The sequence below is a fragment of the Colias eurytheme genome, chromosome 25, assembly GCF_061535395.1.
Source record: "Colias eurytheme isolate Ceu_HAF_F1 chromosome 25, ilColEury1 Martin Lab GWU primary, whole genome shotgun sequence".
NCBI lineage: Eukaryota > Metazoa > Arthropoda > Insecta > Lepidoptera > Pieridae > Colias > Colias eurytheme.
The window spans coordinates 4065826-4090660 of record NC_143004.1 but is presented as its reverse complement, the minus strand read 5'-3'; the positions used below and the strand labels follow the sequence as shown (position 1 = coordinate 4090660).

At 32.8% G+C, this 24835-nt stretch overlaps 1 protein-coding gene across 1 annotated transcript; it reads right to left on the bottom strand.

Moving 5' to 3' along the window:
* Positions 1-330: 330 nt before the first annotated feature.
* LOC149897551 (myrosinase 1-like) lies at positions 331-24717 on the bottom strand. Its single transcript, XM_090116523.1, has 11 exons — positions 24689-24717; positions 12825-12928; positions 10822-10969; positions 9863-10029; positions 5550-5810; positions 4919-5010; positions 4386-4533; positions 2602-2762; positions 1690-1839; positions 1102-1193; positions 331-628 (listed from the first exon to the last, which is right to left on the bottom strand). The coding sequence occupies exons 1-11, from the start codon at positions 24715-24717 to the stop codon at positions 397-399; spliced, it is 1584 nt and encodes a 527-aa protein (XP_089972649.1). The 3' UTR covers positions 331-396.
* Positions 24718-24835: the final 118 nt, after the last annotated feature.

Genomic DNA, 24835 nt, shown 5'->3' with positions numbered 1-24835 from the left:
GATAAAGAAGTTTCACTTCAAAAAACACATTACTGGAACCAGTGCACTGAAAAAGCAATTCTCACAAGAAATTTAATTACTACAAAGTATTTTTTTGCAAATTATAGACTGTAACTACAGATGTAATTCATATTTTCTGTTAATTCTAAAATTTTCCCTCTGTACAACTTACAAGCATGTCCACTTTTCACAAAAAAGAGCGTGTGTGCCGAGCACACGTGTCAGAAGTGAAAATTCTTTGGCAAGGTTCAAAGATACACTTTCAAGTTTCACTTCAATAAATCAACACACCCTATAAATAATGGAATAAATCGTATTACAAAACTATTGTAATATATAATTATGTAGTCATTTTCCAAACATACTAGGTACTTAATTGTTTATCCTTATACTGAATTACATAAAAAATAAAGCTACCATAAACACTGAAACTAAAACCGAAAAGCTATTTCGTACATTCCCATTAGTAAGTGTTCTAGAAAACGCAGTACTCGGACTATTAGTACAATCAAGGGACACGTTATACGAATTACTATCGATAACACAAGCGTAGTATTTTGCTGATAATCGCGGTGTTCTAGTGCGTTTAGGATCGTTGAAATCTACGTCGTAGATGCCGAATCTTATTCTGTGAAAAAAATGCACATTTTAGTAAGTAGAGCGAGCAGAACAAGAATTCAATGAAAACAGCTGTAGAATATATTTTCTACATTTCAGATGTATAGAGGCTGCCCCATATTTATTAGTAGGTAAGGCAAATCACGTAGAGTTTAAGAAATTATCTAATCGAAAAAAAAATGTGTCTAGATCCTATAAGAATTTTTTAGGTAATAAACAGCTATAAGTTTCATTGAGCTTAGTACACTGACGGTAGGACAGGCGACAGCCTATATTTTTTCATAAATATAGTATGTGTTAATTTTTTTTTGTCTTGACATCATTTTGTAAACGAGAAACCGCTGTATACTTACTTACCTTTTTTGTATAAAAAAAAAAACATTTTAATTAAATTCATTTTTTTAACACATCAATTACGATTTAACTCAATAACAACCTAGAAATTATTTTAAGCATTAAAAATATTAACTATTGAATACTAACCCGTAACCGCCGACCCATTCGAAGTTGTCCAAAAGTGACCAATACGTGTAACCGCTTACAGTCACGTTGTCTTCGTCTATCGCTATGAGCAACTGCAAAATTGATATTTTTTTTTAAAAACCAACTATCTGGGGCTAAAATTTGAACTACACACAATAAAATTAATATTAACTTCTTCTAAAAGTAGAGTCTATATTATTGTTATAGTCTCTACTTTCAGAAATGAAAAAGGGGTTAAAAGTTTAAGGCATTTTTTAAAAATATATTATATTCTACTAATAATATAGCTTCTCGCTGTGTCTCTATGTATGAAACGATTTTATAAACAAAATAAATTTTTATGTGGTTTCTTTATACATAAAGTAGTAATCGAGGAAGGTTTTACTACCTATAATAATAAACAGTTTATTGCACACACAAAACAAAACACAATCAAAGAAAAATACAAACAAAGTAATATAGAGCGATACAAACAGGCAGCCTTATCACTAAGAAGCGATATCTATATAGTTACCTATCTATATAGTTTTTAAGTTTTAGATAGAGCGGTCAGTGGGCGGAAAGCGAGTATACATAATTATAATTTACCTGTTCCAAATGGTCTCTAATGAAGTCGATTCTGACGTGATCTTCCATATCCTTCCATCCTGGATATCCATTTTCAGTGATCAGGTACTCGTGATCGCCATACGTTTTCTTCAAATACTGAAGCATTTCACGTAAGCCTCTTGGAAGTATCTGTGGATGTTACAAATTGCCGTTTTAAACTTCTGCATTTTCATGTAGGTATAAAATAGGATTTTTATAGAAGTTTTGGAAGCGCTACGAAACTATACGTATGCTTTCAAATTGAAATAACATAGGTAATGTGTTGATAAACAATAAATGCGTGTAAATAATAACAATATAAATAATCAATTTGTACAGTATTTACAGTTTCTTTGGAGGCAAAAAAAAGTCTTGCAGAATACAAAAGAATGATTACCAATTTTTAAAGAAAATCGATCAGTGAAGCTGATATAAATATCTGTCCCATATCTTTATTTCTTTATTGAATTATACTTCATCTCATCACTCACTTTCACACTTCCGCCGTTCCGCGCATACATTCACAGCAATAAACTTCAAATTATAATCTCTATACAACCCACAATACATTAGGTATGTTCTGCCTTCTTGGCAAGAAGGACACATTTTTCACCAAAATATAAGCAGAATAACTCAAAAAATAAGATGTACTTACTAAAAACATGTACGTTTGTGGCCACGGGCCACAAACGTACATGTTTTTTTTGTCGTATGACATTTGTGGCCACAACAGGTTATGGCTGAAAAACAGCGGTGAAAGAAGTGGCCTTTTGGTCATTGTTTTCTCCATATGCTGAATCCATACCCTTTTCGTGGTGATTTTTATTTTTTTATCTGTATTATTTTTTTGTTTTGTATGTATTTCTTGTTTTACCACGAATAAATGAATTCTATTCTATTCTAAACACTCACAGCAATAAGATCCGTGGCCCCAAACGTAGCTCCCGGCGGCACTTCCAACATGGCGTCAAGTTCCGGCGACCCGTCTATGAACCACGTGCCACTTTCGCCCGGACGCGCGGGTCGGATCTGCCGCGCCGTGTAGTAGTTGAAGCCGAAGAAATCTGCTGTTCCTGGATGTGTATTGAATTACATAAATAAATTATTATAATACTAGCTTACCGCCCGCGGCTTCGCCCGCTTTGTCTAAAACCCAATAAATTATATACTAAAACCTTCCTTTTGAATCACTCTATATATTAAAAAAAACCGCATCCAAATCCGTTGCGTAGTTTTAAAGATTTAAGCATACAAAGGGACATAGGGACAGAGAAAGCGACTTTGTTTTATACTATGTAGTGAAGCCATAATTATCTCACTACACTATATGAAAAAATACTTCTCAGTTAAAGAAGTTACAATGTGTATAGTTTTATACTTAATATCCAAAGCTCTAGGTTTCGAAGAGATTTGCGTTACAATTTTACAATTTTATTATTTGTACCCAAACCTTACAATAATTAACTATTAAGATAAGATGAAGATAAGATGATAAGATGCATCTAATGAAAGCACCTTCAAACCCGGGCTTTTTTCACTACAGAACGTCCTTCGAAGAAAAAAAGACGGGTTGCACTCCGGGAGTGCCGGCAGAAGTGAGAACTTGATTATACGTTGAGCATGTTTGACATGTTTGATATCCATCCGTCACGCTTTTTCGATCAGGTCACGTGTCCTGACGCGAGTTTAAGATTTTATACCCAACGCCGCTAAAGAAGTTTTCACTTCAATAAGTACAGGTGCTAGTATAGAACATATTATACATATGGTCCGGGAGCCAGCAGCAGATTTTATGACCAAGTTCCTCTCAAGCGGTAATTAGTAAAATGCATCAAAGTATAGTATTATGAAGCCTCGTGAACGTCAGCTGGAGCTCGGTTGGGGGGAAGAGCGGTTGTAGCCTCCCGTATCAGCTGACGGTTTTTCCACCAAGATACAGCCAGCTGACATATATATTTATCCACAGTTACATACAAGCTATCATCAGCTAAATTTTTGTTTGAGAGGAAATAACGGAAAATAAATTTTTCTTTAAATTTAACTTTCATGTTCGAGACACCAGCTGACGTATAATACACCATGTTGTAACCAGCTGACTATTTTTTTTCGTTGAGATATTGGGTTAGCTACAATTTGACAAATTTTTAGCTGAGAGGAAATGAATGAATGAATGTATTTTTTTTCCTATGTGCGTGGGAGGCTACAACCGCTCACCCCCCCAACCGAGCGCCAGCTGACGTTCACGAGGCTTTATAATAGTATACTCTCATGCGTCTGACGAATTATCTCTTGAGAGGAAATAGTTAACCAAATTTGCACCTGGCTCCCTTACCAATATTATAGTACTGTGGTTGTGGTATACATACTTGGATAAAAAATCAATATAAATTCAAAGTCAGTTTTAGCACCACGAGCGATCTATGTTTTACTATTATAATCTCAGACGGTATAAAATACTAGCGGTCCGCCCCGGCTTCGCCCGTGGTACATATTTCGCAATAAAAGGTAGCCTATGTTCTTTCACAGGGTCTAAAGATTATGTGTGCCAAATTTCATCAAAATCGGTCCAGTAGTTTATGCGTGAAAACCATACATACATACACACAAACCTTTCCTCTTTATAATATTAGTATAGATAGAAGACATCAATATAGAATAAGACAAGAGACTTCAATTCCATTCTCATATCGACTAACCTTGTACAAACTTCTTCTCCTCCTCTGTAAATGGGGGTAGTCGGGAACTATTATAGCCTTGTTTCAAGCTTAGTTCCAACATGTGTTTCTCAATCTTTTCAGGCCACCCACCCTCTTTAGAAAATACTGGATGAGCATAACGACCGATCTGAAAATAATTGATATGTATTTTTAAGAACATCGAGTTGAATAAAATGAATAAAAAAAATTAAATATGTTGACAAAGAGCTCGTGATTAATCGCCGTTTAATTAACAATTAAATTAATCCCTAGAGTAGATTTATTATTATTATAAACCATAAAGTATAAATTAAAGTTGTGATATGGTAGAATTAATGACATAAATTGATTAAAAATATCAACTTAATTGCGAATTATGTCTCACCGTTTTTTGCAAATTTTAGTTGAAAAACAACATTTAACTGTAAATTCTTACAGCAATTCAACCCAAAATTACAAAGTTAAATAATGCTTTTTATTAAGATTAGTGCCATTATTATAACCAAAATAAGATACTATTTTTTAATATTTACCATATGTTCCATCCCGAGTTCTGCCAGCTCTATGTCTCTGGGTACTTTAAATGGTTCTATCCAGAGGACATTGTTCGCTAACGAAATACGACCTGTAGAAATTTATTAGAAGCACTTTAGAAGAATATATCGATTAATTAGAAGAATCCTCAGTTTAGTTTCATTGAATTTTAATACTGATCTTTATAAAAAAATCTAACAGGTAAAACGATAAATTTATAGTTAAAAAAAGGCGTGTGTCACTCGGGGACTGCTGCGGTAAAGCTATTGCATAGCATGCCTTCAAGCCACACCTCCGTGCCCGTCGGAGTGGGGAGCGTGAGGTTTTTTTCGTTACGGAATTTCTCGATTCGGTCCCCGCGCTCAAGGCCCGCGATAGAAGCTATGCAATAGCTTAATAAAAATTTAAGAATTATGGTTAAGTCACAATTAGACATAAATAACCAACTCAAATAGTTACATATTTAAGCGTATTTGATTAAAAAAAACTAAATTAGTTTTATTCCAGTCCATGAATCAAGATTCATCTTTACTAATATCACTTTCAGAAATAACCAATTACACATAACAAAAACAATACATAATAACATGATTTTTTCTGAATTTATAAAATACAATTAAAGCAACTCACCATCATACTTATGCTTATATTCCCTTTCATACAGTCTATACGCCTTCGCATGAGCTATCATCAAATGCTTATTACATAAATATGGTGCTAATTCTGGTTCCTTAATACCTGGTGCATAGTTCCCACCATTATAATTAAAGTCACAAACTACTATAGGCTCGTTTATTGTGATCCAAGTTTTTACTCTATCAGCGTATAAAGAGTATAGAACTGCTGCGTAGGATTCGAACCAGTCGGATATTAGGGGGTTCGTCCAGCCACCTGTTGATTAAGTTCATACAATCAATACTAAATTAAACTGCTTTTAGATCGTGACTTCACACTCTTTATATATCCAGATAAAAAATAGCCTATGATAAGTAAGTAAGGTAGCTAATCTAGAATATAATATCTAAATCTATCTCTCTGTTTTTACGTATAAGTGTAAGAAACATATTTTGTAATAATGTATGTAATTTTTGAAATGAATATGAATGAATTGTGAAATATTAATTATAATAATGTGAATGAATAACAAATAAATTGATTTTAATAAAATAAAATTAAGAAGACATAATATAAAATGTATATCTAATGAAAAATGTATTTGCATGTCGTTGAATAACAGCTAAACATGCTGAAATAATGTATCTTATTCTTAACACCTATGTATACCATGTTTACTTGCAAATAAATGATTTATTTATTTTTTTTTATTTTAACATCCGTTGGTGATTTCTATTAATGATTTTACTTAGTTGTATACAGTCTACTTGCATGAATTCTGAAGTATACAAATAATATTTTAATTATTAAAATATTAACAAAAGCAACGTTTTTTACGTTTGAAGTTTCGGCATGTAGAGCCTGTTGCCACTCAAGAGCTGACCCTGACTTTTTCAATATTTAACAGGCCTTGATCTTAAAGGTGACCGAAGATATTGTGATTATTAAAGTAAAAGAAACGTTTAAAAGCAATTAACAAGATATAATTAGCAAAATGCATGTATGTTAGTTTTATTTATTTAACCGTAATTAGTGTTTTAAGGAGCGGATTATTGAAATATCTTATCACATGTTTATTTAGTTTTATAGCACTCAAATTATGAGTTATTTAATAGAAAAAATCGATAACGGCACTCTTAAGCACATAAAACAGAAAGAGTAGAAGATTCGATTGCTGAGGCAGATACAAGGGAGGTCGAGAGTCTAGGAGTTGCCCTGGTATAGCAAAAATACGAGAGTTCGAATTTTTCTATAATAAAAATAACTGCGTTAAAAACAACCGACTTCAAAAACGCAGTTTTTAACGCAGTTATTTTAATTTAATAGTTTTTAGTGTATTTTTCAACACGAATCAAACGAGCCCAATCTCGATAAAATTGTGTCAATACAGGGTGTAATCGTTAAGTGTGCACAGGCGATTTTTCCGTAAGTATTACAGATAACAAAAAACTTTAAACTGATATCGAAATTACTTAACCTAATGAGCAAAATGGCCGTAATAAATTTTTAAAAATAAATCGAGAAATATCAAAAAAATTATCTTAAAACCCTCCCATACATTAAGTATGAATTAATATGCATATCCCATATACACTTAATATGAAAGATTTTAGCTTTCTTTTTCTTTTTTTGGTTTTCTGCTTTAATTACTTCGCAAATGTGAAGTGGCATTTTCCACGCTTTTTCCGGACATTTTCACGCATTTTCTGGATATTTTCCGGGCATGTCCGGGCATTTTCCGGGGATTTTCCAGGCATTTTCCACGCTCTTCCCGGACATTTTTACGCATTTTCCGGATATTTTCCGCAAATCCGGGGCATTTTCCGGCGATATCCGGAAAATGCCTGTAAAATATTCGGAAAATGCGTGGAAAATCCCCGGAAAATGTCTGGATAATATCTGGAAAAAATCCGGAAAATGCGTAAAAACGTCCGGAAAAAGCGTGGAAAATGCCTGGAAAATCCCCGGAGAATGCCTGGGAAATGCCTGGAAAATGTCTGGAAAATATCCGGGAAGAGCGTGGAAAATGCCTGGAAAATCCCCGGAAAATGACAGGGAAATGTCCAGAAATGCCCGGAAAATTTCCGGAAAATATCCGGAAAATTTCCGGAAAATATCCGGAAAATCCCCGGAAAATGTCTGGAAATATCCGGAAAATGCGTGGAAATGTCCGGGAAAGCGTGGAAAGCGCCTGGAAAATCCCCGGAAAATTCCCCGAAAATGTCCGGAAAAAGCGTGGAAAATGCCCGGAAAATATCCGGAAAATGCGTGAAAATGTCCGGGAAAAGCGTGGAAAATGCCAGGGAAATGTCCGGAAAATGACTGGAAATGCCTGGAAAATACCCGGAGAATGCCTGGGAAATGCCTGGAAAATGTCTGGAAAATATCCGGGAAGAGCGTGGAAAATGCCTGGAAAATCCCCGGAAAATGACAGGGAAATGTCCAGAAATGCCCGGAAAATTTCCGGAAAATATCCGGAAAATTTCCGGAAAATATCCGGAAAATCCCCGGAAAATGTCTGGAAATATCCGGAAAATGCGTGGAAATGTCCGGGAAAGCGTGGAAAGCGCCTGGAAAATCCCCGGAAAATTCCCCGAAAATGTCCGGAAAAAGCGTGGAAAATGCCCGGAAAATATCCGGAAAATGCGTGAAAATGTCCGGGAAAAGCGTGGAAAATGCCAGGGAAATGTCCGGAAAATGACTGGAAATGCCTGGAAAATATCCGGAAAATGCCTGGGAAATGCTTGGGGAATCCCCGGAAAAATCGTGGAAAATGTCTGGAAAATCCCCGGAAAATATCCGGAAAATGCGTGAAAATGTCCGGAAAAAGCGTAGAAAATATCCGGAAAATGCGTGAAAATGTCCGGGAAAAGCGTGGAAAATGCCTGGAAAATCACCGGAGAATGCCTGGGAAATGTCCGGAAAATGCCCGGAATATTCCCGGAAAATATCCGGAAAATGCGTGAAAATGTCCGGAAAAAGCGTGGAAAATGCCACTTCAAATTTGCGAAGTAATTAAAGCAGAAAACCAAAAAAAGAAAAAGAAAGCTAAAATCTTTCATATTATTTAGTACATATATGGGATATTCATATTTCATACTTAATGTATGGGAGGGTTTAATGATAATTTTTTTGATATTTCTCGATTTATTATTAAAAATTTATTACGGCCATTTTACTCATTAGGTTAAGTACTTTCGATAGGTATCAGTTTAAAGTTTTTTGTTATCTGTAATACTTACGGAAAAATCGCCTGTGCACACTTAACGATTACACCCTGTATATTACTGAGTAGTGAGTTCCAATCGCCACCTTCCGATTCCATCATCAAATCAGCTTTATGTGATGATAATGTTTCATCGCTATCCAGAAGTGAATCAAAGTTACTTGCTACATTTCAATTAAGTCATCGAGTATAGACAAAAATGCTCATAAAATAAAAACTACTGGGCCTATCCAAATATTTTTTTTATGTTATCATGTGTTTATCTGGGAAGTAATTTAGCAAAATGTATGTTGCAGTTGAAAAGATCCTTGATAATGATTATAATCTCATACAATGCAGTGCTGTTTATGGTTTGATAATAAAATGCTCTTAATCGTTTTAAATGGTACTTTATTTCATTTAAAAGAATTAGGGTGTGTCAATAAAACCTTACTTTTTCAGACTTTGTTTTATAATTGCAGTAGAAATATTTTATGGATATTGTATTAGTTTTTATAATGCAATATTGTTGTTACACGGAAGATTCACTTCAAAAGGTAGGTACTATATTATGTTTTATTTTTATTGTGTTTATTGCCTAACTTATTGTTTATTGACATAAAATGGATTACCTTACATAAGGCTTTTACTTCTTTATTAGGCATATGCATTTATTTTTACGATCTGCATTTAATTTTTATTATCTGTGCTCCACGGTTTCTGGTATTCTGGTACATAAGCTACCAAGTAAGTAGGTATCATCAAAATCTGTTCAGTGGTTTTCACGTGAAAGAATGACGAACATATTTCGATACATTCTTGCAAACTTTCACGTATCTACTTATATATTATAAACGAGTGAAACCATTACGATTAGATTATGAAGAGTAGGCACACTATTAAGTTTTACGAGAGATTGACTTCATATAAGACTAAGGGCCGGTTTTTCAATGCTTGGATAAAACTTATCCGTCCGATATAGTATTACACGATAATATTAAAATGTCACGTAAACTGTCAAATACGGCCATTTAGAATACGTTTTTAAAATGGTAGTTTTATACATTATTCGACGAAAAAGTTTTATCCAAGCATTGAAAAATCGGCCCTAAGTAATAATTACCCAAATCCTGTAGTTTCATCGGCAAGTCCCAATGGTACATGGTGACCACAGGTTTTATGCCGTGTAAGAGTAATTCGTCAATCAAGTTATTGTAATATGTCACGCCGGCTGCACTGATGTTGTTTGCTAGACCACTGGGCAGAATACGAGGCCAGGATATTGAGAATCTGTAAAAAATATTTTACTATAAAATATTTTTATTATATTGTATTAAAGGTACCTAATATTTTAAAACAAAGTCTGGGATAATATTGTAATACTGTGGTCTGGGTTTAATGTAGAGCTGCTTCACATGGATCGTTTAAAGATATTTTTATACCTACCAATTTTTTTTGTGTTGTTATTAAGGTAGATAATATCAGTTCATACATTAGTAGTAACGAAAGGTGTCTCTAATGCTACGGATAAATGCATGATAAATCATTGATTCATGTAGCATAATAACCAAGATTTAAATTATTTATTTGATACATAGATAGATAGATAGATAATTCTTTATTGCACATGATAACATGACACAATCAAATAAAAACACAAAAATTATCCATAATTGAAAAATAATTTAGTCGAAAAAGCATTTAAAATTTAAATACACTAATGTAGTTGAAGAGCCGCTGTAGAGTTTTTGCGGGCTCTATAGGTACTACTTTTCAAACAGTCTATGTATGATGAAATATCTAAGCATTATAGCGATTCAAAACCCTTACCGAAAGAAGTCCATAATCATATTTTCTTATGAGTTGATTTTACATGTGATTTTAAATAAGTAGGTATTATAGTTACATTTAAAAATTATTAATGATTCGGATTTTAAACGAGACTTTTTCATTATGTCTCCTCGTCACGATACTCGCTATAAAGTGTGAGAAACGTTTGGATAATAATATAATGAATAAAACGCGTTTAAAATCCGTTAAAATCTTTAATTTCTAAGTGCACAATCATGAATAAATTCGTACCTATAAAAATCAAGCCCCAACTGGGCCGCCATTTGTACGTCTTCCCGCCAAAAATGATAGGAATCAGCAGCAATATCTCCCGTAGCACCGTCCGCTATTGCATCCTTTTTAGTGTGTACTAATCTATCCCAGATGCTTTCTCCTTTACCTGAATGGGATTTGTTACTTAGAATTGTGGATTAAGATTTGTAAGGGAAATGAAGGACAGGCTGAAAATCAGCAAAGTTGCAATCAAACAACATAGCTGAGTCTGAAGCTTTTGCCACATACATCCTTTTTTTTCTCATATGTTTTTTAAGCTATTGCATAGCTTTTATCTCAGACTTTGAGCGCGGCGACCAAATGTAAAAATTCCGTAACGAAAAAACCTAACGCCCCCTACTCCAACCGGCACAGCGATGCGATGCTATGCAATAGCTTTACCGCGGCAGTCCTCGAGTGACACATGTATTTTTTACACGCTTTATATTAGCTTCACCTGTATGTTTGTAAGTTTGTAACCGACTTCTTTGGGCGCGATTTTGACCCACTTTAAACGGCCAGATTTCGTTCAAACTTTGTAGATTTATTAAGGACCGATGACAATACACTAATTTGATAAAATAAATAATAGTTAAAAAAGAATAAAAAACACGCGTTTTATAGAAAACCGAATTAAAAGCGTGTTTTTTAGTTGTTTTAAACTATTATTATTATTTTATTCTGTTCTTTAGGTTAAAACTTGTGTCATGTGTGGCAATTCATTCAAAATGCTTATGGAGTTGCTATGGAGTCATAGGCACCCGTTACACGCTCAATCTAGAATGTGATCCTTGATCATGATCATTGATCTCAATCCAGATTGACTGTGTAATGTATTTGATTGACGGATCGTAAAATCTGATCAGAAAATATCTAGATTTTTAGAAATCAACGATCTCGATCCTTTGATCGAGATCCAGATTGATCGTGTAATGTAACATGCTGTCAAATTACGTCAGTCTGCGTTCGGAGCGCGATGGTATGGGACGACAACACACAGGTGTAACCATTTTTAACAGATGATCAAAACATGCCTCCTTCATCCTGTAGTAATTTGCGTAATCCTCTTCCTCTTCCGTACTATAAATTTCATCTAACAAGTTCGAATGTGTATAGATGTTCCTTTTTAGTAGCCACGACGTAGCCAGCGTTTCCTCTTCACGCGTTTTTTCAAATAACAGGCAATAATTATTGCTGCACAAGCTTTGTTCTTATTCAGATCTATTTAATAGTGGTTGTGAATGCGTGTGCATTTGACAATGTCGAACAGTGGACTGATATGATCTGGATTGACCATCTAATGTCGCGACGATCCACATAAAGATTCGTCAATCCGTCACCTGACTTGGATCGTGATCTGGATTGAGCGTGTAACGGGTGCCATAGAGATGGAGATACTTAATAAGTCGGAGTGATGGGTTGCTCACTAACATTTCAATTTGACTAAAAAAAATTTGTAAAAATTTTAACATTCGAAAGCTTCTATTATTTTACCTATAAACTTAGGCCATTTTAAATCCCTTTTCAAACAGTGTGAAGCCGAGGCAAGCGGTTAGTAGACTTTTGACCATCACCGTAAAATTAGTTACCTACCTACGCGTCATGAAAATTATTCATGATTATTCATTATACTATAAATTTGCATTCCACAAACCTTAATTATTATAAGTTACAACATCATAATTATAATGTACACAAAATGCTTATCTTAATTACCTGAGTGAAACAGCGTTTAAAATAAATTAAATACTTAATATTTTCTATAAAATTATCTACATATCTTTTATAGGAGCTTTGAGATAGTGAAATTGATAAAAAGTACATAAGATAAATAATTGCCTATATAAATCTAGAATGTGTTGTTGCATAGCTTTTCATAGTGTTCATATTTACGTAGATATTTAAATATGTGACGGGATTCCATTTTAAAAGGGAAAATATTAATTTAAAAATATAGTAATTAGTATGAGTAATATTCTTACCATCAGCATTCCAACCCCCCTCCACCTGGTAAGCCGCGGAGGCTGCACCGAATTGAAAATTGGCGGGAAACTGCTGGGCGTGACATCTCGTGGCCAAAAGGGTACTATTGAAAAAAAAGTGAAGTTTTTTTTAATGCTACCACAGATAATTTAATAACTACATGTTACTGTGACTTCAAGAAGTAAAACTTGTGTTGCTGTGTTTGCGTCGTTATTTTGTTAGATATAATTTAGTATAATATTTTTTCTTACAATTAGACAAAAAATATTTTTTAGTTTATTTGAAACTTAAAAAATCGAACACCACGTGTTACTCAGAAATAACAAAAAACGAGGAAAATAAAATCATTGATATATGACGTAATATGCCTAATTAGCATTACCAAAGAAACTGTGTTAATTACTTACGCATGTATTAACACCCTTGGGAAGGCACAACGTAATTAAATAGGTATAATTATATAATATAATATGAATAAGATTTAATTATTAATTTACTTGTGATAAAGTGATTATTATCAGAAACTTTCACACGGATTTTTTTTGTGATTGCGTCAAAGAAATTATTGTTTCTTGTGCTTTTTTTGTAGCATAAAAGGGCTTACCTAATGTGTTTAATTTAAGGAGCTTTAGATGTGTTGTAGCTTAAATCATAAAAAATATAATACTTAAATAAAAAGGTATACTTAGTGCCTTACTTAGTGCTATATCATATAATTATGTTTCTTTTTAATCCATTCAAATGGGGTTTCAGAACTTTTTCAAAATGAAATATTTTAAAACATGATGGGCATGAATAAAAGTTCGAAATATATTGCTCGTACAACCCAATCCGACTTGTTATTTAGATTTAATGCAATCTCATCGTATTATTATATTTGAAGACCCGTTTCGCAATGGTTAGTGGCTGGCTTTTTGCCTGAGGGTATGACTTCCATATTGTATAATGCCAAAATATTGGACAATGGAAATCACTTTCGTAAATGGGACACATACTCTTTTCCATATATCACAGACTTTTTATAAAACTGTAGGCCGATGAAGCAATTATTTTTAATAAAACATGTCGCTCAATCACAATTAAATGCAATTAAAGATAATAAAATTTAATCGATTAACAATAAGCGAAATCTGAGGATACGATAAAAGAGGTGCATAAGCGTAGATATAATTATTTTTTTAAATAAATCGATATACTTACCTATATACAAGTGTAAATGAATTAAATGATTTTTCTCTCTTTCTTTCTAATAATGGCAAGATAACTTCTACGCAGATAAAGATTCAGTAACTTATTATTGTTTTCGATATTATCTACACTTAATATTAAAAAGCTGAAGAGTTTGTTTGTTTGAAAGCGCTAATCTCAGGAACTACTGGTCCGATTTTAAAAATTATTTCGGTGTTCGATAGCCTATTTATCGAGAAAGGCTATATATTATAGGCTATATCATCACGCTCAGACCAACAGGTGTGGAGCAATGCGGATAAAACCGCAGGGCACAGATAGTATTTTATATTATTGTTGTGCTCTACCTACTTTTACCAACACCCGCGATTTCGCCCGCGTTTTCAAAGAAAAAACCCGCATCGTTCCCGTCCCCGTGGGATTTCCGAGATAAAACCTATCCTATGTGTTAATCCAAGTTACTCTCTGTATATGTGCTAAATTTCATTGTAATCGGTTCTGTAGTATTTGCGTGAAAGAATAACATACATACATGCACATATATCCATCCTTACAAACTTTCGCATTTATAATATTACCGATTACATAACTGTTAATTTACATGAAATTGACAGTAAGTACGGCTAACGGGACTGCTACTTACTTAAAATTTTAAACAGATTAAATACTTTTATGTTCAGGAATTGAAGTTTTGGTTGTTTTTCAGTATTTTTAATTAAAAAATTAAGCATGCCTACATAAATAAATATATGGAGACATAAATAAATATAAGAAATTGTCGTATTTTAGACAATATTCGTAGGCATAGCGTATACAATTGTTTACGTTATGGTTTTATTCATTTTCTATGATTGATTTCGAATACGTTACGCGGTTTTTAATTATTTTCTTCAAGGGAATAATTTATAAATATCAATAATAATCAAGTGTTATGAATAGAAGAGAATATTAATATATCTTATACAGGAAATCTTAGTAAAGATATTTGAACCAATTTAAGACACTTCATTAAAAGTACATATAATTAAATAATACTTTATTTATTACTTTGTCACTTTCGCTCTTACATCGTAACATAAATGGACAAAATAGAGACGGCCCGGCCGCCCTTTATGGTCGCATAATATAAAAATGCAAATATATTAAATATCTCAATTACTGATGTAAAATTATAAATATAAAGGTAAACTAGATAACATAATTCCATTGAGTATTATTACTATTTACTACGTATAGAGAGGACACCACGAACAAAATCTGAACGACAAGCGTGGCGGCCGCGGCGCGGGGCGGCTTGTGAGTCGTATACTTTGTCGTATTATTACTTATAAATTAAAACCAATCAAAGTAACAAATAAATATTGTTTATCTTTTAAAAAAATATGAATAAACTTATAAATTAAAACCAATCAATGTAACAAAAAAAGAATTTGCTTGAGACGATTGACTCTAACTCGTGTTACAAATACGATATCCTCTCTAGTACGTAGTACATAGTAACTCAATGCATAATCCGTAAATAATTGTCCAATGGAATCTATTTGAAATGCGACCATAATAATTATTCGTCATACAGTTCATGATATAATTGTAGTAATTAATATGACGGTAATCTTTTAATGCCAACAGCTTTATGTATCTTATGCATTGATTAGATTAGATTGTAAGGATGCATTGCTATTTGCATCTTACGACCATGGATTGGATTTGGTTATCTTGACTTCACCACACAAGAAAGTACTCTGTAATTACCTATAATCCAATGAATAGGGCTCATATATTATTATGAGTTGCCTCAATCGTCTTCAAATTGTCAGAATTGAACAAAACCGGAAGGCACTAGCTTTCAAATAATAAAAAAAACAGCGTTAAAAACAACCGACTTCAAAACAGAAAAGTAAAAATAAAAAAGATTTGATATTATTAATTACTACATATTATTTAGCTGTGCTATTTATTAAATAGGTTTGATGTCGGTGCACGGGCTTAATACTAAGTGCTTAGTGTTTGGCACCGACTTAGGGACATAGCGACTTTGTTTTATACTATGTAGTGATTAGGAACAGTGAACGTGTCGTTTAGGAACTTTCGTTAAAAATATTTTCCGATACATACGTTAAAAAATAAATGCTAAAGATTCGTGTAACTGTATAATGTAGAGTCCGTTTAAATTATAGTGTTCCATAGAAAACGACTTTTAAAATTATTTGCATACAATAATTGTAAAATGATTAACTAAGAATATTTATAACTTGTTTACCGTAAACAATCATAAAATTATAATCTGTTAGTATTAATAATCTATGCTTTTATCTATAGAAATCATGATGGATATAAGCCATCCATATCCATGTGTAGTTACAAGACTTGGAACTTCCCTGAAGTTTAAAATAACCAGTGGTAGGGAAGTTACCTTTTTCTCAGGTAAACATCAATACCTACAATGCAACATGCTTACGATTAAAAAGAAACTACCTACCACTAAATAACTACTACTTCTTTAGTTAGTTTATGAAAACACATCTGGCGATAACGAGCATACAACCGGGCTCAGTGGCATGCCATGACTGAGGCCTACAGGCTACAGCAGTGGACAAGTGTAGGCTGACAATGATGATGATGATTACACCATTTGTGTTTTTCATCGCATATAAATTAAATAATATTTAGTATAAGTTTTCTTTTTGTAATTTTTTTTTGTTGGCAGTACAATAAAGTATTTAAATAAATAAATAAATAACCATTAGTTATTTGTAAATCCCTAAAGTAATTTATAATATTTTTCTTATTACAAATTAAAAGCTCAAAAAGGAAAGTCTAAACTCTAAACACATTTAAGTTAAAAATATGGCGGCCTATGTGTGGTACAAATGTAATAAGTTTAAACATTGAACTGAATTCAATTTTGTATCGTCTTTTGACCTTTAAAAACGTGTGCTTTTGTAAGAAAAAATGATTCACACTTGGAAATGCCGAACGTAATAAGGTCGATCGTAAAACCCAATTACTATAATTTATGTAGGTATTATTTAACTGGATTTGAAAAAAAAAAATATAAGCCTATTGAGTAAAAAAAAGTGACACGGGAAGTTTGATTCGTTAGAAAAAACGGAACGTAAAATAGACGATGATAAAGTTACAAAAAAAATGATAATCAAATAAATACCAGGGTTTAAGGTACAAACCGTTTTGGCACGTGTATCTTTCTTAGTATCTTGACGTAATATTTTTTACCTCTGATTCACACTTCACAGCCTATATTTTTTTTAATCTGTGTTTAACGTCCTACAAAACATAACAAAGAAAAATACCTTTTTTTAAAGTGTATGTGGGAGACAATAGGGTTTGAAAAAGTATAATGAAATATCTTGTATCTAAGATATTTACATTTTTATAATGAAATACCTTAAGTATCTAATTAACGTTGTACAATATATTCTTTGACAATAATGTTTTCAGGAGTCAAATATCATGTCAAATAGTTAAAGACGCAGTATCAGAACTCAGACATTGACTACTTTTTATTTTCAGCTTGAAATACTTGAAAATTCTTGGTTTTTGTTGGCGGGTAAAACCACTGGGATAGCTTATCTATACTTAATATTATAAAGCTGAAGCTGTTTATTTGAACGCGCTAATCTCAGGAACTACTGGTTCGATTTGCAAAATTCTTTCGGTGTTAGATAGCCCATTTATCGAGGAAGGCTATAGAATATAATTATATAATTACGCTAAGACTAACAGAGCGGAGCCATGCGGGTGAAACCGCAGGGCTAATGTTTAGTCACGGAAGAATTCTACCATACCCGTGCCCCCGTCGTTGATGCGGCTTGACGGAACACAGTGGGGTTTTGGTCGGTAGGAATCCGACATGACCCACGGCCCCTTCCCCGGAGGCCGTGGGTATCTATGCAAGATTTCCCCACTAAAAAAAAAAGAAAAAAAAGGGCTAATGTTTAATTAAACGCAATTGACGTCATCGACCATACTTTTATACCTTTCTAAAGATTAATAAATCTGTCTCATGGAATTAATAGCTCACGTCGGCCTAAACCTAATTATTATGGATATACGATGAACACTTTTCTAACAAGTACAAGGTCCTTTATGATATTTATAAAATAATTATTACAGCATTCCTACATAATTTCATGTTTTGATCTTCCAAAGAAAAAAAAGTTGTCTGACAGTTATGTATTTGTCCCTATGGGTCAATCATTTTTTAAAACTTAGGTAATAAATTAAATATAAGAGCTTCCTCCAGTATCACTGGAACCGCGTTAAAATCAGGGACGGACAAAAGCGACAGCTGTTTTGTTTTTATACGTATCCTACTAATATTATAAATGCGAAAGTTTGTCTGGATGGATGTATGTGTATATGTATGTATGTTTGTTATTCTTTCACGCAAAAACTACTGAACCAATTACAATGAAATTTAGCACACATATAGAGGGTAAATTGGATTACATAGGATTAGACACATAGGATAGGTTTTTAACCCGGAAATCCCACGGGAACGGGAACTATAAGGGATTGATCATAAATCCATACTAATATCACAGACTAATAATAATATACTACGTATACAACTAATATTATAAATGCGAAAGTAACTCTGTCTGTCTGTCTGTTACTCAATCACGCCTAAACTACTGATCCAATTTTCATGAAATTTGGTATGGAGATATTTTGATACCCGAGAAAGGACATAGGCTACTTTTTATCCCGGGAAAATGACGCAATCCCGGAAATCCCACGGGAACGGGAACTATGCGGGTTTTTCTTTGACTGCGCGGGCGAAGCCGCGGGCGGAAACCTAGTTATTTTTATATTATGACCTCTTCTTTCTTCATAACTCACAAAATTGCTTTCATATAAAAGTTAGAACCGTTACACAGACCTCGAAAGCTCAAAATTTTAATACTGCTAATAAATTGTAATAAAGATTGCTAATAAACATTTAGGTATTATATCTTGGTACATTAGCGGAGTTTATTATGAAATATTTTGATTAATGGTTTGCAATATTTGGTAGTTATTAAAAGAAAATAATTTAAATTCTAGTTTCAAAGCTTATTATGCAGAAGGTAAGTATTAACCTATATTTTTTTCGTATTTTAACAAAAACAATTTGTGAGTGTATCGTTTAAGTTTAATTTTTACTAGCTATATACCTAGATTTATTTTATTAATTAAACGATTCATTTTATTTAGTTTTTAAGTAGAAAATGATTAATGATAATTATCTCTAATATGCATAAAGAAAAGTTCAATTTTAAAATATTTTCTTTTTCATATTTTTGAAATCTGCAGTTACGTTTACCTGCGCAAAATTTGACAATGACCCATACGTGCAGTACCGAAACACATACTTAAACATTTCTGTAATATAACTAGCGGTCCGCCCCGGCTTCGCCCGTGGTACCTACATTTATTTATTTATTTATTTACATGTTTAAACTATCCTATCTCTCAAGTTCGATCGAACTGCACATGGTATGCGAATTTTATTATAATCGGATAAGTGGTTCAGGAGTCCATTGAGGACAAACATTGTGACACGAGATTTATATATAATAACATTAAGTTAAAGAATCGCAAAATGTATTGGTAAGCGCATAACTATCGAGAACGGCTGAACCGATTTCGTTAACTCTTTTTTTTATAATATTCCTTGAAGTAAGAGGATGGTTCTTATGGAGAGAACACGTAAACGTGAACTACGGGCGAAGCCGGGGCGGACCGCTAGTATAAAAAAATACAAGAAATACTTCTTTAGAATGTAAATTAAAACGTGATGGTAAGGCAGTCAGTCAATTATGCAGAAATAATCCTTTTCAAATTTACAAAGTAAATACAGCTGTTTGGCATGAATTCTATATAAAGCAAGCATTTGGTATTCAATGAAATCCAACACTAAATGAATGAGAACACTTATTACATACCAGATCGTTCTTGTAATCGAAAATCTATATAATAATGTTAGAAAGTTGAAGAGTTTGTTGGTTTGAATGCGCTAATCCCAAGAACAACTGGTTCGATTTGAAAAATTCTTTCGGATATAAATAGCTCATTTATCGAGGTTCTACAGGCTATATATCATCACGCTAAGACCAACAGGAGTGGAGCACTGCGAGTAAAACCACACAGCTAATCATTTTATGACCAATGCTTTTCTATTTCTTTTTGAATCGTTATGGACTTGCCAAAGAAGTCATTTTCTTAATTTTAGGTAATTGATGCAATTGTACATAAGCATAAGTTTCAGATAATGAATGGGTATTGAATATAGAGCAAATATAGAGCTCATACATATTATAGCTCTACATCTTTTCATAGAACATAAAAAATATAGTTAAATCAATATATTATCAGTCATAACACCTTAGGTAAGTATGTCATGTTAAAAAGAGAGTTCTTTTCAGATAATTGGCCTTTTTTTCCACAGAAGTGAGATTCCTAATTGATATCTATTAATTTCATTGAAAAATCGTTGTTTCAAATCCATCGATTGATGTTTAATGATGTGTAAATAATAAATATTTACTGATAAAAAATTGCATGAATGTCCTTTTTAATGTTAACGACTTTTATATTAGTATTTTATAGAGCGTTAAATCGTCGACATGACTTTCCTTGAGGAAAATAATTTTATAAATATAAATTAAAGCCACGATTACCATGACCCAAATGATATAGGTGGAATCCGAATATTATTTCAGCGTAAAGGACATCATAATATATGTCCTTTACTTAGTAATGTTATCCTTTTTCTAAGAACCCGTCTTATGTGAAGTGATATTATGTCAAGGCGCTCTGTTATAACCGCACTACATTTTCTAATGGGCTAAGGGAGCATTTCCACCTATATCATATATATATATAATCTACGAGGATGTGTAGCAAGGAATGTGTTTGTAAATAACCAATAGTATCGCTTCAAACGCTAAACGCTGCAAACTAAATGAAGCGATGTGATTGGTTCTTTAAAAAATCATCTCTCTATACATCTTCGCACATTATTGGTGAAAAAGCACCCTAATGCAGGTAAATGACATCATTTGCCTCGGCCGAGCCTCGTGTACACTGACCGAGCTGCTTCGCGCAGCAATTGCTTCGCTAGGCTGCTTGCTCTGTAGACTCGCCTAATACTGATGTACAAGTGCATAGTGACAATAGGAGCTTTAAAAGAAAGTCTGCTTGAAATAATATGAACAATTCCCACCAACATCCGTGGCTCCCGTCATTGTAGCGGCTGGACGGAACACAGTTTGGTCGGAAAAATCCGACACAACCCACGGCCCCTTTTATTTATTTTAAACAGTTCCATTTTTTTACTAAAAAGGGGCCTTACTCTGGGGCCTATATGGTTATGCAAAATAGCACTTAAAAAAGCTTGAGAGAGATTAATTGGATATTTATACATGTATAAGAATTAATTTCACGTAAATTGGGTAAAAAAATATAAATTACAAATTGTAAATTCCATAAATCAAGTTGTAATTCTTTTTTATAGCTGTACTAGCGGTCCGCCCCGGCTTCGCCCGTGGTACATATGAAAAATAGATGTTGGCCGATTCTCAGACTTACCCGATATGCACAGAAAATTTCATGAGAATCGGTCCACCCGTTTCGGAGGAGTATGCAGACTAACATTGTGACACGAGAATTTTATATATAAGAAGATAATTAAAATCTTACTAAATAACCATAAGTGCGTAAGCATCCATACTAATATTATAAATGCGTAAGTAACTCTGTCTGTCTGTCTGTTACTCAATCACGCCTAAACTACTGAACCAATTTTCATGAAATTTGGTATCGAGATATTTTGATACCCGAGAAAGGACATAGGCTACTTTTTATCCCGGGAAAATGACGCAATCCCGGAAATCCCACGGGAACGGGAACTATGCGGGTTTTTCTTTGACTGCGCGGGCGAAGCCGCGGGCGGAAACCTAGTCTACAATAAATAAAAGTGAATTATGCACAGAATACATATAATAATATATAAACTTTTTGCCCGCGTTTTCTTAGAAATATAGAAATAGTTTCCGATCCCGTGGGATTTCCAGGATAAAACCTATCCTATGAGTTAATCCAAGTTAACCTCTATATGTGTGCTAAATTTCATTGTAATCAGTTTAGTAGTACTTGCATGAAAGGGTAACAAACATACATATAAAGTCTTTTCGATTTTCAAGTAGATTTTATTTTGCCTAAAATGCAACGGGAGAGGAGTTTTAGGGTTAATTATGTTTAACTGGTCGAAGTTAAGTATTTCTGTAATTTATTCTTATTCATAAGCCACTACCATCAAAAACCGTTCAGTCCTTTTCGAGTAATAATCATGCACAATACAGTATTGTATGTAACAATGATCGGTTTCAAATTAATATTTATCTGTTTAAGAAATAATTTGTGCTTGTTTCACGCTGTAAATATTGGCTCTAGGTAGAGAAGAAATTCTTTAAATTTACTATGCCAATACAGTAATAAAATAAGTAAGTTTTGTGTCTATTTATTTCAGTTAAATAATGTATGGTATTAGCCAAAGTTATAAAGAGAATTTTGCGTTTAAAGCACATCAATTTTTAAATATTTGCCATTAATAGATAACAGTAAAAAATCTGAAAAAAAATACATAAATTTGGTCTACTAACAATAGTACTAAACATCACTACACAGAATAAAATATATGTATATACAAAGTCGTTGGCATGATTGTCCATATGTATGCTTAAATCTTTAAAACTACGCAACGGCTTTTATAAGAGTGATTCAAGAGGAAGGTTTTAGTATGTATAGGTATAATTTGTTATGGTTGTACACGCGGGCGAAGCCGTGGGAAAGCTAAGAAGAATATTTTTCGTGAATTAAATTATTAATAAAAATAAATTAGACTAAAAAAAATCGTTTTAAGGAATACATTATAAGATTAAAAATAATAAGTGAAGACTAATGCCTCATGATAAAAATAATGACTAATTTCTTGATTTGTAGGTCAATTCGGATTAAACAAATATTTCTAATTAGTGTATAATGGAATCGTTTTGTCAATAACACTGCTTTATCTAATTACAATAGTAAATTAACTAATTTAAATAACATTCACAAATTAAATAATTTTTACTAGGGATGTAACGATACATGATTTTGCCGATACGATACCGATACCGATATTTGTAGTAATGTATCGGCGATACCGATACCGATACCGATATCGATGCCTTGGTAGAAAAATAAATAGTGAATTATGCATAAAAAGTTACCAACATTTAACAGAGACTCAACTGTTAATCGTATTCTTTTAAATAAAAATGCCAAATCAAAAAACAACAAAACCATTTATTTTAGTATTATTATTTTACAAAGTCAGTTAACCTTTAAGTACTACACATACAATCAGTACCTAATAAAAGTTTACTATTGGTAGTTTTTTCAGAAAACAAAGTGCGCACGCGCGGGCGGCCTCCCGCATCGTTCATTGGGCGCAGTTTTTTGAATTGTTTGATATCGGTATCGGTTGTTTTATTATCGGCGATACCGATATATCGGCTTGCCGATTATATCGGCCGATATATCGGTATCGGTATCGGTATCGTTACATCCCTAATTTTTACTTCTAATTAAATACCTTTTTGTCAATAACTATTATTTTTTGTTAATAATAAATATTACCAATCGATGCAGTTAACGTTATAGAAGTAATTTTGTTTGTCTGTTTGCCTGTTTGACACTTAGTAACCAATTTGTATGCAATTTTAAATAAGTGCTTTTATATCAGTTGATAAAAACTGTCTATTTTTTAATTATTATGTATTGTTAACAACTCTTTTTATCGCTTTTAAAGAAATAATAAATGAAACATAACTGAGCTGTGAAAATTATTAAGTACTAGCTTTCCGCCCGCGGCTTCGCTTGCGTTTTGAAAAAAAAACCCGCATAGTTCCCGTTCCCGTGGATTTCCGGCATGAAACCTATCCTATGTGTTAATCCAAGTTACCCTCTATATGTGTGCTAAATTTCATTGTAATCGGTTCAGTAGTATTTTCGTGAAAGAGTAACAAACACATACACACACATACACACATCCTCACAAACTTTCGCATTTATAATATTAGTAGGATTGATTTTTCCAATTAAATTATATTTTTCATAACAACAAATTTTCACATTTAGCGTGAATTTTTTTTTATTATCAATTACACGCCATTCATTTTTTATGATAAGTAAAATTATTATTTTATATTTATATTATTTAGAAGGTATTTTTGAACCAATTCTGAAATAAATACGATATAAGAGCAATACTTTATTTAAATTTTAATAGTTTATTTAAATTAAAATATACTTTTTCATTGAATGCGATTTTTTTTCAACGTGCATGCAGTTGTAGCTGTTTCTTTTTCTCTTGATAGTTAATTGAACTTTAAAAAAAAGCAACAATTTTCACGATAATTTTGAATAAATATTTTACAATGCACTGAATACAATATATTAATTTTGGATTTTTTTTATGTAAATTTAATTATTTTCTTTAATCTATCAATAAAAACTGCAATCGCAAATCACGAAAATAAAATTAAATACACTTACCGTAGTCACATCCACACAAAATAATAAACACACAAACACATAAAATATTAATATATTATTATATTTACGTTACCTTAACACAAGTGTATATGTCCACTCCATGTTTACAACTGAAAACATAAGCCTGTGTTAGTGAGATAAGTAAATATAAGTAAACTAGCTTTCCGCCCGCGGCTTCACTCGCTTTGTCTAAAACCTTATAAATTACATAGTAAAACCT

Bases quoted from the DNA above. Each gene is read 5' to 3' on its own strand.
- LOC149897551 (XM_090116523.1), bottom strand. From the start codon at position 24,717: ATGGAGTGGACATATACACTTGTGTTAAG. The intron at 12,929-24,688 runs GTAACGTAAATA...TTTTTTCAATAG, and splicing joins ACATATACACTTGTGTTAAG to TACCCTTTTGGCCACGAGAT. The intron at 2,763-4,385 runs GTTAGTCGATAT...ATACACATCCAG, and splicing joins GGAGAAGAAGTTTGTACAAG to GAACAGCAGATTTCTTCGGC.